This window comes from Bos grunniens, chromosome 1 (genome assembly GCF_055505025.1).
Source record: "Bos grunniens cultivar Pamir isolate PY7600 chromosome 1, Bosgru_T2T1.0, whole genome shotgun sequence".
NCBI classification, from domain to species: domain Eukaryota; kingdom Metazoa; phylum Chordata; class Mammalia; order Artiodactyla; family Bovidae; genus Bos; species Bos grunniens.
The window spans coordinates 15,181,899-15,200,049 of NC_141165.1; the positions used below are offsets into that span (position 1 = coordinate 15,181,899).

At 51.1% G+C, this 18,151-nt stretch overlaps 1 protein-coding gene across 1 annotated transcript in view; it reads right to left on the reverse strand.

Moving 5' to 3' along the window:
* Positions 1 to 18,151, reverse strand: part of UMODL1 (uromodulin like 1) — a 75,532-nt gene that overhangs the window by 12,867 nt on the left and 44,514 nt on the right. Inside the window, exons 12-17 of the mRNA XM_086315713.1 lie at positions 17,569 to 18,150; positions 16,193 to 16,450; positions 14,223 to 14,335; positions 10,692 to 10,905; positions 8,954 to 9,091; positions 6,903 to 7,222 (exon numbers count right to left, since the gene is read on the reverse strand). Coding sequence (XP_086171839.1) covers positions 6,903 to 7,222; positions 8,954 to 9,091; positions 10,692 to 10,905; positions 14,223 to 14,335; positions 16,193 to 16,450; positions 17,569 to 18,150 — 1,625 coding nt within the window. The remainder of the gene's footprint in view (positions 1 to 6,902; positions 7,223 to 8,953; positions 9,092 to 10,691; positions 10,906 to 14,222; positions 14,336 to 16,192; positions 16,451 to 17,568; position 18,151) is intronic.

Consider the following 18,151-nt stretch of genomic DNA (forward strand, 5'->3'; position numbering starts at 1 on the left):
GCTATCAAAATGTTACACTCAATATGTCAGCAAATCTGGAAGACCCAGTAGTGGCCAGAGGACTGGAAAATGTCAGTCCTCATCCCAATTCCCAAGAAGGGTAGTACTAAAGAATGCGCTGAGCATTAGACAATTGCATTCATCTCCCATGCTAGTAAGGTCGTGCCTAAGAACTTGCATGCTAGTCTTTAGCATTATGCGAATCAAGTACTTTGAGTGAGTGAGTGAAGTCGCTCAGTCGTGTCCAACTCTTTGCAACCCCATGGACTGTAGCCTACCAGGCTCCTCGGTCCATGGAATTCTCCAGGCAAGAGGGTTGCCATTTCCTTCTCCAGGGGATCTTCCCAACTCAGGGATTGAACCCAGGTCTTCTGCATTGTAGGCAGACACTTTACCATCTGAGCTACCAGGGAAGTACTTTAAGATGTACAAAATGAGTTTTTTAAAAGGCAGAGGAACAAGAGATTGAATAGCCAACTTTTGCTGGATCATAGAGAAAGCAAGGGAATCCCAGAAAAACATCTACCTCTGTTTCATCAACTACACTAAAGCCTTTGACTTTGTGAATCATAACAAACTGTGGGAAGCTCTTAAAGAGATGGAAATACCATACCATCTTAGCTGTCTCCTGAGGAACCTGTATATGGGTCAAAAAGCAACAGTTAGAACCCTGTATGAAACAACTGACTGGTTCAGGATTGAGAAAGGAGTACCATAGGGCTGTCTGTTGTCGCCCTGTTTATTTAATCTATATGCCGAGCACATTATGAGAAATGCTGGGCTGGATGAGTTATAAGCTGGAATCAAGATAGGTGGGAGAAACATCAACAACCTCAGATATGCAGATGATACCACTTCAACGGCAGAAAGCAAAGAGGAACTAAAGAACCTCTTGATGAAGGTAAAGGAGGAGAGTGAAAAAGCTGGCCTAAAATTAAATATTAAAAAAAAAACTAAGATCATGGCATCCAGCCCCATCCCATCACTTCATGGCAAATAGAAGGGGAAAGGGTGGAAGCCATGACAAATTTCCTCTTCTTGGGCTCTAAAATCACTGCAGAGGAGTGATTGCAGCCATGAAATCAGAAGATGATTGCTTCCTAGCAGGAAAGCTATGACAAACCTAGATAGTGTGTTGAAAAGCAGAGACATTACTCTGCCAACAAAGTCCATATGGTCAAGGCTATGGTCTCCCCAGTGGTCATGTACAGTTGTAAGAGCTAGACTGTAAAGAAGGCAGAGTGCCAAAAAATTGATGCCTTCAAACTGTGGGGCTGGAAAATACTCCTATGAGTCCCTTGGACGGCAAGGAGATCCAACCAGTCAACCTTAAAGGAAATCAGTCCTGCATACTCATTAGAAAGACTGATGCTGAAGCTGAAGCTCAAGTATTTTGATCACCTGATTCGAACAGCCAACTAGTTGGAAAAGTCCCTGATGCTGGGAAAGATTGAGGGCAGGAGGAGAAGAGGGCATCAGAGGATGAGATGGCTGGATGGCATCTCTGATGCAATGGACATGACCTTGGGCAAACTCTGGGAGATGGTGAGGGACAGGGAGGCAGAGGGACGGGGATCGCAAAGAGTCAGTCATGACAGGACAACTGAACAACAATATACATAATGGAATACTACTGAGCCATAAAAACAGAATGGAATTTCGCCATTTGCAACAACATGGATGGCCCTAGAGGGTGTCATGCTAAAGGAAATGAGTCAGAAAAAGGCAGATACTGTATGTTATCCCATGTGTGTGGAATCTAAAATACAAAACAAATGAACAAACATAACAAAATAGAAATAGTTATAGATACAGAGAACAAAGAGTGGTTGCCAGGAGGAAGGGAGGAGAAATAGGTGAAGGAGAGTAAGAGATTCAAACTTCCAGCTACAAAATGAATGGGCCATGGTATGAAATGTACAGTGTGGGGAATACAGTCAATAGCTAGTTAATATCTTTGTATGGTGACACAGCAGAACTAGACTTACATGGTGGTCATTTTGAAATGCATAGAAATATTGAATTACTATGTTGCAACAGATACTAACAGTGTTATAGATCAATTATACTTCAAAAAGAAACAAACATAGAAAAAGAGATTAGATGTGTGCTTACCAGAGGCAGGAGTGAGAGCAGGGGAATTGGATGAGGGTGATTGAAAGGCACGCACTCGCAGTTATAAGATGAATAAGTACTAGAGAGGTAAGATGTATCATACCTCATATGTATCACAACATAATACGTATAATTAGCCCTGCTGCACTTTATACATGGAAGTTGTTAGAGAGTAAATCCTCAGAGCTCTTATCCCAAGGAAAAATAACTTTTTATATTTTTTAAGTTTTGTATCTATATGAGATGATGGATGTTCACTACACTTATTGGATAAGTATTTCATGATGAATGTAGGCCTGTGTATGTGTGTGTGTGTGTGCTCAGTCCTATCTGACTCTTTGAGACCCCGTGGCCTGTAGCCCATCTGGCTTCTCTGTCCATGGGATTTCCCAGGCAAGAATACTGGAGTGGGTTGCCATTTCCTCCTCCATGGGGATCTTCCTGACCCAGGGATTAAACCTGGGTCTCCCATATTGAAAGTGGATTCCTTACCTTCTAAGCCACCAGGGTAGTCCCCAGTCGTTTTGGTGTATACCTTAAACTTCTACAGTGCTATATGTCAGTTATCTCTCAATAAAATTGGAAGAAAACATTTTTTAAAGAATCTTTAGCTCTTGGGTAGTATTGGTCTCTCTAGGTTATTATACAAACACTGAAATTAGAGTGAAAGTCATCATAATTTTTAGAGTTCATTTTCCTTGGTAGAGACTCCAGATGCATTAGCGTCTAGGAAGAAAGTCACACGGGTTCTTAAGTGAACGATTCAAAATGAAAACATTTAAACATCTTTGAATTTACACCTATCTCCTATGATTGCTTTTTAAAATAAAGTGCTTGTGTTCGTATCTCCAGGCTTCCCAAGCGGAGCTGTGGTAAAGAATCCTCCTGCCAAAGCAGGAGACACAGTAGATGTGGGTTCAATCCCTGGGTCAGGAAGATCCCCTGGAAAAGGAAATGGCAACCCACTCCAGTATTCTAGCCTGGCCAGTTCCATGGACAGAGGAGACTGGTGGGCTACAGCCCATTGGGTCACAAAGAGTCAGACACGACTGATCTATGAAGCACGCACGCACGTTCATCTTTCCGCGTTTTTGAATGATCTGCATGATGTTTATAAGTTGTGTGCTTTTTGAGTTCATTAACAGAATCTCATTGAGCACATCTGGTTTTACAAAGCCATGAAGTCACATCTTGGATGAGCTTTATTAAAGACAACGAATCTAGAACACGTTCCCTCACAGCGGTGGACGTCATGTGCCTTAACTCACTTTAAAAACTGCCTCGGAAAACCTGGGCAGTCTCCTTCCATCGTCGTACAAATTTTACACAAATTATGAAGATGATTCTGTACTCCAGGAAATCTTTGGGGCATGGGCTCATTTCTATCTCTTCCAGTGCTTCGCTGTGCTCAGTCACTCAGTCGTGTCCGACTCTTTGAGACGCCGTGGACTGTAGCCTGCCAGTCTCCTCTGTCCAGGGGATTTTCCAGGCAAGAACACTGGAGTGGATTGCCATTTCCTCCTCCAGAGGATTTTCCCAACCCAGGGATCAAATCCACGTGTTTCGTCTCCTGCATTGGCAAGCAGGTTCTTTACCACTGAGACACTGGGGAAGCCCTATCTCTTCCTGCTGCTGCTGCTGCTAAGTTGCGTCAGTCGTGTCCGACTCTGTACGACCCCATAGACGGCAGCCCGCCAGGCTCCCCGGTCCCTGGGATTCTCCAGGCAAGAACACTGGAGTGGGTTGCCATTTCCTTCCCCAATGCATGAAAGTGAAAAGTAAAAGTGAAGTCGCTCAGTCGTGTCTGACTCTTAGCGACCCCATGGACTGCAGCCTACCAGGCTCCTCCGTCCATGGGATTTTCCAGGCAAGAGTACTGGAGTGGGTCGCCAGTGCCTTCTCCTAGCCAGATCTAAATCATCTGTGTAGAGTGAATCAAACTCAGAAGGGAGACCCTAAATTTCACTTTTATTAAAAACTAGGAAGTCAATAAAATTTAACCAAAAAGAAAAGGAGGCAGAACCCACTAACAGCATATACTCTGCTGTATTTGTATAAGGAAGCCTTGGGGAGAATCTTAGTATTTGACAAATTTCAAAACACTTAAGAGCTCCTGTGGCTTCCAGGGCTTGGATATGACTCATAAGACATGAATTTCCTTTTGTTCTGAATGGGCTCCGAGTCTTACTGAATTTAATTGCTCAACCAGGTGTTTGTCCAACTCAGAAAGACAAGCAAGCAGGAGAGCTGACAAATGCAGCCTTCTCCTTGTCTCTGGGCCCCTGTCTGCCCTACAGTCCTGTGGGCGGCGACGACTCCCCCACGGGGCAGCCCAGGGCCCCTCCCACCTGAGCACCACAAGCAGGAGCATCTTATTTCTCATATCTTTCCCTGGTTCTATAAGCCCCGCACCAAAGTGGCCCCAAGAACCACAGCAGCAGCTTTGCCTCCCCTCTCTGTGCACCCACCTGCATGTGAGAGTCTTAGGGATCTTTAAGAAAGAGAACCATAACCCTGGTTGTTTCCCGTTGTACTGGTTAGAGGGTTGGAGAGGGGCTGAAGAAGGCTGTGCTCACCAGAAGCATCCTAACTGGTCCTTCAATCCAGGGGCCCTGTCTGTGGATCTGAGGACCCCTCCAAGGGGCAGCCAGGCCCACCGGTCCCTACTGACCTCCAGCTGCCTGGCCCCCCTTGGCCCAGGGTCTGGCATCGAGGTGGGCTGGCACTCTGAGCTGCGTTTGCACCACATCTCCAACCTCCCCTCCCCCAGCCCATCCTATGCAGGCCCTGGGTCATGTCCGGGCCTCCTGCTTAGCACAACACTGATTCTGACCCTTTCAGCCTGAGATGCCGCCTCCCTGTGCCCTAGACTTGGGGTCATCAGCAAGCTGTGCCCAGGCTCCCCTGTCCCACGAGAGAGCTCACCCAGGGCTCCAGCCAGAGCCGCTGAGGGTCCCACCCTGTGCCACTGAGACCCTCGGAGCAGCAGAGTCACAGAGGCTACAGGGTTCTCGGAGGCCAGGCAACCTTGACCTTGACCTACCCCTTAGACCTTGGTAAGCTTCCAGGTCCCATTGATTAAACATGGATAATAATACCCAGGGGCTTCCCTGGTAGCTCAGAGGGTAAAGCATCTGCCTGCAATGCAGGAGACCTGGGTTCGATCCCTGGGTCAGAAAGATCCCCTGGAGAAGGAAATGGCAATGCACTCCAGTACTCCTGCCTGGAAAATTACATGGACAGAGGAGACTGGTAGGCTATAGTCCATGGGATCACAAAGATTTGGACATGACTGAACAACTTCACTTTCTTTCTTTCTAATAATACCCAGCCTGGCGCTGATGAGGGAGCTAAATACCCAGCCAGCAGGTCCCAGTACCCTCCCCACCCCTGTTCTAAGAAATGAAGCCAAAGACCCTCAGGGCCCTCCCCACCCAGCAGCACAGTTAACCCAGCAGTTTCCCTGATAAGGACTATCCCCCCCCCACCCCGCCCAGGGCCATGGCCTACCCTCTGCGAGACCCTCCCTAGCCTACTTCCAAAAGGGGACCCTTCCCCTTGGTGCGGCCCTCCCACCCAGAGCCCAGCCTGTCCCACTGGCCAGAGCCACTTAGATACCCTCTATCACGTAAACTCCTGGCCTCCCTCATCGGCCACCACCACTTGTCCCCGGCCACAGGCATGGTCCCCTCCATATGTCCCTTGGGACCATTTCAGCCTCCTTTCACAGGCTCCCTGCAGAGGCCTCTCCCCACCCCAGGGCACGAGCCGGGTGCTGGGCTGAGTGCTGGCCTGGCCCCACCTGGCTTTACTGGGTGATGGCCCCCACTCCATGCCAGGACCAAACGTTTCTCCAAGGACAACCTGCTTGGGACTGCTTCTTCTCCCCGAGTCCTGGCGCTGGCTGAACCCACAGAATGTGTTGCCACTGCCTGGTGTGGCCCTGAAAGCAGAGCCCTCGTGCTCAGGGGCCAAATGTGGGGAGCAGGGGGAGGGAAGATGGGGGGAAACAGGGGTTTAACCGTGGACTAGAGACAGCCTTCAGAGACTCAGGACCTGGAGCCGTCAGCCCGCCATATGGGGATGCTGCAAACCAGAGATGTGGAGTGGGGCCCAGGAACCTGGCCCAGAGTCACCCCAGCAGTCAGTGGTGAAAGGAGGCCAAGAGCCCCTCTCTGCACGTGAGATGTGAATGCCTTCTGGCCAGGACAAGCCCACTCCCCACATTGCACCGCAGAGGAAAGACCCTCAAATAAAATTTTGGATGGCCCTCCATCCAGGTAACCCCCACCAATGCGCACACACACACACAATTATTCATACATTCTTCACAAACATCCCCCCCAACACACATGAACACCGACACATTGTCATACACAAATACACATGCACACACAGGCTCCCAGCTTTCCTGCCACTTCATACACAACCGCTGACACATATGCACATGGACACATTCTCATACACAAACACACGTACACACAGACACCTCCTCATACACATGCACATGTGAACATACATGTACACGCAGGCTCCCAGCTTTCCTGCCCCTTCTTCTCCTTCACTACCTCTCCTTCTGGCCTGTGCATCCAAATCACTGGGGGGATTTTACAAACGCTGACTTTGCACCTGTTCCCCCATGAGAACTCTACCCTATTCTAACCCCGGCTCAGTTCTGCACTCAGAGTCGGAGACCCCGGAGTGCAGTGTCTTCCCAGTCCCCCAGGCCAGATGCTGACCCTTCCCACCCAGAGATCAGATGCCTGGAGCCTTCTCCCCAGCCTCACGCTCTGCAGGGTGGTCCCGCACTCGCTCCACGTGGCTGCCAGGGTCACGTGTGTGCTGTTTCGGTCGCTGATGTTGCAAGACGGCTGCCCCAGGTAGAGCGAGGACTCGGGGATGCCCTTCTGCTGCAGGAAGTGCCTCTGGATGACAATGGCCACCTTCTCTATCTCGCAGAGCACCCTGACAGCCCCAGTCAGGTTCAGCCGTGGGGAGAGGCCCTGGGTGGCAGGGCGGCCATCTTGCCCAGAGGCAGCTCCAGCTCCCGTTGGGGTCGGGGGCTGTTCTGGGCCAGGGGGCTGGGTTGTGTTGCCAGGAGAGTCGCCTGCAAGACAGGAGACAGAAGCATAGAGTGGGTCTGTGTTTAGGGCCCACCACGTGAGCCTGGCCAGCGGGGTGGCACAGGGTGAGAGGGTGTGTGCAGAAGGTAGACAGCAGATGGGAAGCACTCACAGCCTGAAGCCACGCATGATGAGGTTACAGATGCCAGCACGGCTGCACACACACGCGTGTTGTATGTTCCCGCCAGCCCAAGCATCTGGGCATGCCCTGGCTTACTTTTGCCGCCGTGGCCAGGGAACTGTGGGGCCCTCTGTCCTCCCAGGCTGACATTGGGCGTGTGATGAGTCCATGGACTTGGGACCAGCCATCACCCCTGGGGGCCCCTGAGTCTTCTCTGTAAAATGGGTTATGAAAGACTTCTATGGTGGTCCAGTGGTTATTGGTCTGTCTGCCAATGCAGGGGACACGGGTTCGATCCCTGGTCCAGGGAAGATCCCACATGCCACAGAGCAACTAAGACCTTCTCCCTCAACTAGAGAGCTGCCCCTGCTCGCTGTAACTATGGAAACCCACACGCAGCACCAAAGACCCAGTGCAGCCAAGAATAAAGTACATAAGTAAGTAAAACAGGTTAATGAAGTATACTCTGGATCCTCAGATTCCTCACTCCTACCTAGCTTCCCGCTTCCCTAAAGCACGCTCACTTTCAACCTCTGGGAGAGCATGAGGCTCTGTAAGAACATCCCCCATCCTCTGAGGGCAGACCCAGGACACGCTCAGCCCTCCCGGGGCCTCTGCTACAGCCCAGCTCCACCACCTGCCCCCCTGATCCCTGCCATCCCATCTTGAGGCGCTCACCAGCTGCCCGGCCCCATGCAGCAGCCCAAATCCCTGTTCCCAGTGCTCACAGCCTTCTCAGCTGGCCTCATCTGGCCTCGCTGAGCAGCCTGCTCCGGCTCTCCCGCACACCTCCTGCAGGTGCTAACTGCAGCCAGCCCAGGTTGTGTGCCTGGACCCTGCCCACCCTCAACAGCTCTGTTCTCACTCCTGCACCCACCACCACACCCCATCCCGCAGCAGCCCCTCTGCCAGATGACGAATGAGCCATCCTTTAGGACTGGCGCTAAGACACCTCTTTCCTGACCACACCCTGACCATCACCCATGGGACTGAAGCAACTTAGTGTCCTCTGGGCCTGCTGCTTCTACCTCAAGTAGCCCACATCTCGCATCCCCTGAGGCATCGTGTTCACTCCTATAAACGTCTGTCTCCTCCAATTGACCACAGATCCCTAGAGGGCAGGGGTCATCTCAGGGTCAACAGTGAATCCACAAGGTCGCATTTAGTGGAAGAAGTGCTGCATGGACAGTGCGGCTGAGTAGAAAGATTTCCATATGTCGTTTGTCACACAGACTTGGGTTTTGAAAGATCATCTTTTAGCATCTGAGAGGACACACCTGAGTGGCTGTGTGTGTTTTCTCATCACGGGCGTCAGAGGCACTTAGGAGATGAGGTACCTCCAGAAGGCTGGCGGTGTGTGGAAGGATGGGGAGGTACCAGAATATATACACATGAACACATATGCACAAGTACACACATATGTATCTACACATGCACATGTGTGGCACACACATGCACACACACACTCCAGAAACTTGCCCAGGACTTAAAAATATGTTGACCTCATTTAGAAAAGACGCACTTTGGGGATGAGTGTCCTTAAAAGAACAGACTATCTGACGGTATTCCAGACAAAGGATCCTGATAATATTACCTTCGCAGGGTCTTCCAGAAAATTCCACCAGGAGGTCAGGGGCACCTCCCTTGCAGCTGCAGGTGAAGGAGCCCAGCGTGTTGCGGCAGGCAGAGCCCGGGGCACAGTCATCCTCCTGGCTTGCACACTCATCATAATCTGCAGCATTCAGAAAGCAAGACGAGAAACTCTCATGGGGACCTGAGCATTGCGGCTGTGCCGTGGTTCACAGCAGCTTGATGGGGGAGGTGCATCTTGGGGAGTAAAGTTAAAATTATCAAGTGACAGAAAAGATGGCCAGTTCTGGAGGGCTCAAGAGCAGGGTGGCACCTTGAATTTCTACAGGGGATGGGGTGGGAGCAGGTGGCAGAAAGTCTGCTAAGATTGTTCTGGATGGAAGATTCCTGGACCCGGGGATGCTGGGGTGGGGGAGGGGCACAGCAGCATCCCCTCAGCTCCCTGGAGACCAGAAGACAAGGAGGACCCCACCCTCACCCTGGTCTCAGGCAGAGGGACCCCGCCACCCACCTGCTCTCATCTCTACACTCAGCTACTCATCTTATTAGCAATAATGCAGCTTTACTAAAGAAAATGGATAAAAACTAAAAGGGCTCAGCAAAGCCTTCCATCTTTGTGTTTCATCTTTCACATACCGTCTATTTGGGTCTTTTGTACCTGTGTCTATTGTGTTCTTAGTATTTTATTACCAATGCAAGTGATCACTCTATATTTGGGATATAATTCTTCACCAGATTGTTGAAACTATTTTTTGGTCTGTTGCTTGCTTTACAATGGTGACTATTTTGTTTGAATGAGAGCTTGAATTTTTCATAGAGGTAGCTATTTCAGTCTTTTTCTCTGTAGGCTTAACCCTTCTCATTCCAAAATTCAGAAAAATATTCATCTATATTGTCTTTGATTTTACCCATACATATAACTCTAAGCCTTTTATCATGTATTCTTGGGCCTGGTGCGTGCTAAGGACAGAAATGTGTGCCCTCAAAATCTGTATGTTGAAGCCTTGACACCCAGTAGGACTGTAATTCGAGATGGGCCCTTCAGAAGATAATTAAGGTTAGCTGAGATCGTAAGAGAGGGGCGCTGATCTGATCAGGACTGATGGCCTTATATAAGAGACTCCAGAGCCCTCTGTCTACACACAGAGAGGAAAGGCCACTCAAGGATACAGCCTCAGGGTGGCCCCGACACGTCAGGAGAGGGCCCTCACCAAAATCAGCTGGCATCCAGTGTCTAGAATTGTGAGACAATAAATGTCTATAAACAAAGTCACTCCATCCGTGGTTTTTGTTTTGTTTTGTTTTTAACGACAGCTTGGGCTGACCAATACAATATGAGAAGAGACTCGGAATGGCCTCTACTCCCTGCTTTTCTTTTCAATTATTCTTCCTAAGATCTCCTTGGCAACTGTGCCTGGGAGGAAGTCTGGCTGCAGAGAGGGGCCTGTCTGCCCTCTGCCCATCCTATTGAAGAGCAGCAGAGGAGGAAGGAGCAGGACGCAGAAGGGAGACAGTGTCCCTGGGCATCCTGGCAGGTTCATCAGAAGATGTGTTCAACCCTTACACCTTTTCCAAAAAACCATAGTAGCAATAAGAGAGACAAGGGTCCTATAGGTTTCCATTTTCATCCCACGCAGGGAGGCCCTTACGAGGAGGCACATCTTTCAGAAATGAAGCCAGTGGGGGGATTTCACTGCCTCCTTTGGGGAGTGAGTCTCCATGGGGGCCTGGCCTCCACCTACCCCCTATGAAGGTGTCGTCTCTGACCACCTCCAGCAGAGAGGTGTTCCGAAAGGCAGCCAGGAATGCAGCAGACACCTCCCAGACATCCACGTCTGTGATGACCAGCAAGGTGAACTCCACCACGACGCTGCCGTTGGAGATGCCGGTCACTTCTATGCGTACCCCGCCTGTGTCCAGGTGCTGAAGCATGAAGGCTGGCAAGGAATTCCGCACCTTCAGAGAAACAGGGCTGGTGAGAAGAGCTGTCCACTGAGAGAGGAGACAGGGTCCTCATTCTAAAGTGGTTCCTCTGGGGACTGTGGCCAGCAGCAGGGCTGGCCTTGGGAAAGGCGTCAAAGCCACGGGTCAGCTCTGGCCTGGTCCCTGTCTGCCAAGTCCCCAGGCCCAGCACAAATACCAGTGGAGTCTGAGACAATGAGTCCTGTCCTCCCCACCGACCAGCCAGTCAGGGGCTGAGTGCCAAAGCCCTACCCTATGGGGCTCGTAACCTGGTAGGGGGCTCACAAGGGCAGTTAGGATCTGCTGATCACTCTTGGCTCAGAGCCGTGGGGGTGGGGGACGGTTGAACGAGTGGTCAAAGGGAGTGACCCCATCTCCCCAACTTGGTTTGTTCCAGAACAGTCCTTGTGATTCTCACACTGCAGGACATTCGCCTTTCTTTTTCGCTGCTTGCCTTCCCGAAGACCGCTTCCTTGAGCAACCCAGCTGTTGTTGCTGTTTAGTTGCTCAGTCGTGTCCAACTGTTCACGACCTCATGGACTACAGCACACCAGGCTTCCCTGTCCTTCACTATCTCCCGGAGCCTACTCAAACTCCTCCATTGAATCAGTGATGCCACCCAACCATCTTATCCTCTGTCGTCCCCTTCTCCTCCTGTTTTCAATCTTTCCCAGCATCAGGTTCTTTTCCAGTGAGTCAGCTCTTAGCATCAGGTGACCAAAGTATTGGAGCTTCAACATCAGTCCTTCCAATGAAGATTTAGGACTGATTTCCTATAGGATTGACTAGTTGGATCTCCTTGCTGTCTAAGGGACTCTCAAGAGTCCTGCCCTTATAAGCCTTGCTTATTATTCTATCAGTTTGGACAGAACCCTGTGTATAATAATAATCATATTATTCCATTCTAACCTATCATGGCCTAAATGCCTAAAAACTACCCCCATCGTATGATGAGCTTTGAGTGGTCCATATAGCACAAATCTGCCATGGAAAAGCCCACCTCCATGGTTTGCCCTCATAAGAATACCTCATCTGCGTCTAAACTGCATGAGGTTCAGGCACAGGCTTGTGGATCCCCAGCCTTGGGACAGCCAGTGTGAGCATATCACCCACAAGAGACTGTGGACGCTCAGGAGACCCCAAAGCTGCCTGCAGTCACGTGGCTGCCACCACTGTCGTTGGAAGAGCTGGTCTTCTCTGTCTCTGTCTCTCTTTCTTTTTCTCTGGGATTTCCAGAGATGGCTCTGTCAGAGCCTTGGGTTAAAGTCACTCTTGTCTGCATTACAAGCCAGACTCAAAGCAAAGCTCCAAGCCCCTTGCTAGGAAGTGACAAAGAAAAAAGAGACACATTATCCCACAACATCCCAAAACGTGTCCTAATGTCCTATGTAGGTGTTAAGTTACACAATTATTTGCTATGCAGAAATTCCAGATAGCAAACTGTCCCCTCAAATAGGCAAAAATATGAAATGTTTTTAAAAAGAAAGGTTAATCAGGGAACTTGAGTGGAAAAGACTCTGATGCTGGGAGGGATTGGGGGCAGGAGGAGAAGGGGACGGACAGAGGATGAGATGGCTGGATGGCATCACTGACTTGATGGACGTGAGTCTGAGTGAACTCCGGGAGTTGGTGATGGACAGGGAGGCCTGGCGTGCCAAGATTCATGGGGTCGCAAAGAGTCGGACATGACTGAGCGACTGAACTGAACTGAAGTGAGTGGTAATGAAGCTGTCTCGTGAGGCCACTAGAGCTGTGTGATATGATCTCAGTGATTGTTGCTTAATGTGATACGTGTTGTTTTAGGGGCCTCCCAGGTGGCTCAGTGGTAAAGAATCCACCTGCCAGTGCAGGAGACACAGGCTCAATTGCTGGTTCAGCAAGATCCCCTGCAGGAGGGCATGCCAACCCACGCCAGTATGCTTGCCTGGAGAATTCCATGGGCAGAGGAGCCTGGTGGCCAGGCTACAGTCCGTTTTCAGTCATTAAGTTGTCTCTGACTCTTTGCAACCCCATGGACTAGAGCACACCAGGCTCCCCCGTCCTTCACTATCTCCTGGAGTTTGTTCAAATTCATGTCTGTCGTCAGCGATGCTATCTCAACATTCTCTGCCCTCCTCTTCTCCTTTCGCCTTCAGTCTTTTCCAGGATCAGGATCTTTTCCAATGAGTTGACTGCATCAGGTGGCTAAAGTAGTGGAGCTTCAACTTCAGCATCAGTCCTCCAACGAATATTCAGGGTTGATATCCTTTAAGATTGACTGGTTTGATCTCCTTGCAGTCCAAGGGACTCTCAGGAGTCTTCTCCAGCACCACAATTTGAATGAATCAATTCTTTGGCATTCAGCCTTCTATATGGTCCAACTTGTGATGTGCAACTATCGTTTAACCCAAGGAGGCTGGTGATACACACGTGAATCAGACCATCAACAGCTCTTGAATCTATCCACACACTGGGCCAGGAGCTGGGGACCTCAGGATAAATAAAGCAGGATCCCAGACCCCAAACATCACCAATGGGACAGTTCCTGGAGGCAGTGTGCCTATTTTATCAGTAACGCTGATGGGGTTGAGAAGTATCACCAGACATCGCAGCCACCAGCGTTGCTGAGGCTTCGTCCTGTTATGACTCCACCAATAGGTGGCGCTGCCAAGCTCTCTCAGTTCTGCATCTTAAACTCCCAGAGTAAGGAAATGCTAAAATATCTCAGATGTCCTCTATGCCAGCGGTCCCCAACCTTTTTGGCACCAGGGACTGGTTTTGTGGGAGATAAATGTTCCACAGACCCGGGGGAGATGGTTTGGGATGATTCAAGCACATTACATTTATTTTGCCCTCTATCTCTGTTATTATTACACCAGCTCCATCTCAGATCTCCAGGCGTACGATCCTGGAGGTTGGGGACTCTTGCTCTATGCAAACAAGATCTCAACTAGTGCATTCTCTATTCATCAAAAGGTAACCTAACCACCAGCAAAAATAACATATTGCTACTATAAATAAATTGTAACAATGTACATTCTTAGGGATGCCAAAAAATGCCAAAGAGGTTCCAGAGTGCACTGCAACGAAGAGAAGGAAAAAGAAAACAAGAAGCAGAGGAGAAGGTGTGTCCCTCATCTGCTGGTGTGTCTATTTAATGACAGATCGGAACACACAGGCCCCTCAGCAGAGCTGGATGCCCCAGCTTCCTTCAGAAACGAGGAGTCCGTGACCTTCCTCAGTCAAGTCTGAACCCCCATTGGCTTTCAGGATACTACCACCTCCCTCCTTCACATCCCAGGAGAAAATAAGGACCGATTCCACCAACTTACCGTCCTCAAGAAGAGCTCTAGGAAGGCCTGGAACTGCTCGCTGCTGGTGTTGCTGAAGGATTCTAAATACCTGACGTTCACTATTCTGACTTTCCCACTGAGCTTCTGAGCCACTGCAGGATGGAGAATAAACATGTTTGCCATGGTAAGTGTCAGGTAACAGGTTATCATCTCTGTCTTAATAGTAGTATTTTCATATCAGTCAGGAAGAACATCAAAGGGAGGCTGGTTTGCACTCTGTAAAGAAGGAACAGCACCCGATGTGTATAGACACAGCCCCTCAGGTCCAGAGGACAGCGGGACAAAGCCTGGAAACAGAGACCTTTCTGGAGCCACAGAACCAGATCAGCCCTTGCAACTTGGACTCGTCCAGCCAGCAGCGACCTCCCCTCCTCCAGCTCACCGTGAACTTGCACTTAGCACCCTCACCCACCGTCTCCTCTCTAAATCCCAGTCCACAGTGAAGTTAGAGCATATAAACAAAAGTTCTAGACATTTCTGACTACACCCTAATGGGACATCTTAGGTATCACCCGAGGGGTGCACACCCCACCTTGGAGATGACTGTTACCAATTCTTGGATGGATGCCCAAGATTTGATAACTAATCTGCAACACCAGGCCTGCCCTTGGCTGCTCAGGCAAGTTAGATATTCAAGAAAATATGTGGATGACAAATGCTAATGAGGAGAAAAGAGGAATATTACCTGAATATATACCTATCGACAAAAATCACCTTCACCTTGGGACTGCCCTGGTGGTCCAGTGGTTAAGAATCCTCCATCTTACACAGGGAACTAATACAGGTTTGTGTTAGTGGCTAAGAATCCTCCTTCTAACATAGGGGACTCAGGTTTGATCCCTGGTCGGGGAACTAAGATCTCACATGCCTTGGGGCAACTAACCTGTGCGCTGTACCTACTGAGCCCACACTCTGCAACTTGAGACGCCCTCGCGAGCCACAGGCTCTCACAAGCTTGTATAGAACACAAGCACCACAAAGGAGACCCAGACTCCCCCGCCCCCGCCTGCAAAAAAAAAAAATCAGGTCCACCTTATCAGAGTTTATTAATACATTTGACTTGCTTAATTCTACTCCCCTCTCTCTTAGTCTGCAGCCCTAGGCTCAGGGTGGGCTCACGCACAGATCTATCCATCATCATCTTTCCTGAAGGCCGTGTCCACTAGGAGTGAGAGAGGTCAGAGGAACTGCATAGACCAGCACTGCTCAAGCGCCACAGTGGCTCTGGTGGTCCCGTCTAGTGATGCAGGAAGTGAAAGAGACCCTGGGTCAGGAAGATCCCCTGGAGAAGGGCATGCCTACCCACTCCAGTGTTCTCGCCTGGAAAATCCCATAGACAGACGAGCCTGGTGGGCTACAGTCCACAGAGTTGCAGAGTCGGACACGACTGAGCACACGGCACAGCACTGTGCCCATTTCCCTGCCGTGTAGCCATGAGGACACAGGTGATCGAGGGTCTGCAGCCTCTGCAGAGTCTGGACACTGTGCAAAACAGCCTCTTTGCCCACCACCTATCCCTGAAATGGGACTTCCTTGGTGGCTCAGATGGTAAAGAGTCTGCCTGCAGTGCATGAAACCTGGGTTTGATTCCTGGATCAGGAAGATCCCCTGGAGAAGGAAATGGCAACCCACTCTAGTATCCTTGCCAGGAAAATTCTATGGACAGAGGAGCCTGGCAGGCTACAGTCCATGGGGTTGCAAAGAGTCAGACACGACTGAGCGACTTCACTCCTTCATTCATTTGTCCCTGAAATAAGCCCCCTCCCATATGGCCTTTGAACCCCAGCTGAGGAAGAAGCAAGCCAGGTGTTCCTACACTGAGAAGAACGGAAAGCCAACATCCACACATAAAGGCAGCTGTTTTAAACCTTCACACATTGAAAAGCTCTTTCCTACTTTTTCTCCTCCCTTTAAGAACCCATGGTGACATTGTTTATAGAGCCTGTTACCTGTCCTCACTTTCAGCTGGGCTTTGGCACTTTCTTGCCCACATGCTCTGGCCACAATCTCCACCAGGTACAGGACGCCGGGCTCCAGGCCTGACAACGTCAGGCTTGCTTTCTGTGTCTGCAGGTGCATGGTGGGGCTCCGAGCAGAAACCAGGCTGAGCTGGAAAATGGGGCGCAGGGTGGGATCAGCCACCCAGGCCACATGAAAGCCCGTGCTGGTCACGTTGGAGACAGTGACCCTTCCGATGGGGACAGGAGCTGAGAAATAGAATATAAATGCCCCTGATTAAAATCAATCCAATGTTCCCAGCAACAGGAAGGATAAGCTTCACCCCACCATGTGGGGACACAAACATCCTCAGGGGATGTCAAGTCCACTTGTCACCAGCTGCACGCTAGGGTGCAGGGTCCCTGGATTGCCCCCTGAGCCCTGGGCTCCCAGGCATGGCTTCCCTGCCCTCAGGTTGCTCTGTGTCCACCTTGAGGTCCCAGGACCTCCAGAAACAAAGTTTTCTTGAGGAGGTCCTGGGCGGCTCCTCCAGGGGTCCCCCTCCTCAACCCCCAGGCAGACTTCCCAAGGAATCAGCCAGGTGGCCATTGCTGGTCACAGACCATTCCTGCAGGTGACTTGGGGCTGTTTATGCAGGCTTAAGAGTTTAGTCTGGAATCCAGCCTTGTGCAGCAGAGGACACACATCAATGGAGCCACAGTTGACAGTGGGTTCCACGTGGACGCAATCCCTGGTCAGACTGGCTTGGGGAACTCACACAAGGGTGCCAGGGCTCTCTCCTTCCATGGGAGCCGCATGGCCAGGCCTGTTTCCTTCTCAGAGTGGCCACCTGACTCCTGGGGTATCACCCTGGACTATTGACGATGGCCAAACCTCTGCAGGTACTGGGTGATGCAGAGCTGCTGGGGGTGGTGCGGCTGCGGGTGGTGGGAGGAATACAGAACTGCTGGGGGGTGCAGCGGGCTTGAGGGTGCAGCCCTGCTGGGTTCTGTACCTGAGTGAGGGGTGCAGCCCTGTTGGAGAGGGGCAAAAAGGTTGGGGCCCAACACTACTGGGGGGAAGCGCCCCCATGCTCAGGGCCCTTAATGCAACACCTGCTCGATTTCCTGCTCCTGCTGTTGGCCAATGGGGAAGCAGGAAGGGGGAAGACAGGGCTGGAGAGAAAGAGGGACACCAAGTTCTCACCCTAACTAGACTGGGAGCTGGCCTCTCGGGGACTGGGTGTGCTGCAGTGGGTCTACACAGCATAAAATGAGGGCCCGCCCAGTGCTGCTGATGGCCCTGGACGGTGTGAGCCTTTGCTTAAGGGAGCTCACACACCACGTGTCTCCACACAGGCCCAGGACGTGCCCTCCCTGCCACTCACCGCAGGCTGGGGTCTTCAGAGGCGCAGGCGTGGGGGCCAAGGGCTGGTCTGGGGAGCTGAAGGGCCTGGGGTCCAAGTTCTGTGCCCACGTGGGATCCAGAGGCGCTGGGGGTGTGTCCCTCACGGGGAGGCTGGAGTGCCACTCTATGTGGCCCCTGGGATCCGGGGCAGGAGTGGGCCAGAAGGGCAGCTCCACAGTAGAGTTAGGGGGTGACTGTCCAGGGGTGTCTGGCAGGCTGTCCGTGGCCCCAAGAGAGGAGCTGTGTGTTGGCCCAGGAACCCTGGGGGAGAAGGCCACCCTGCTGGCCGTCCACTGGCCAGTCCCCAGGCCTGGGGCCACGCTGGCCTTCTCCATGTCATGCCCGGTGCTGTTACCACTGTGGCTGCCCAAGCCACTGACTCCTCTCCTGGGTGGGAGCCCTAGGGTCCAGGCCTGGCCTGCTGCAGGGGTGTTCCATAGGTGTCCAGGGCCAGGGGACAAGGCAGGGGTCTCCAGACTGAAGGATGTTGTTTCTGTGCTGGGAACTGAGGCTGTGACCTCTGACACTGGAGATGGCACATCCATGGGACTCTCCATGTCACC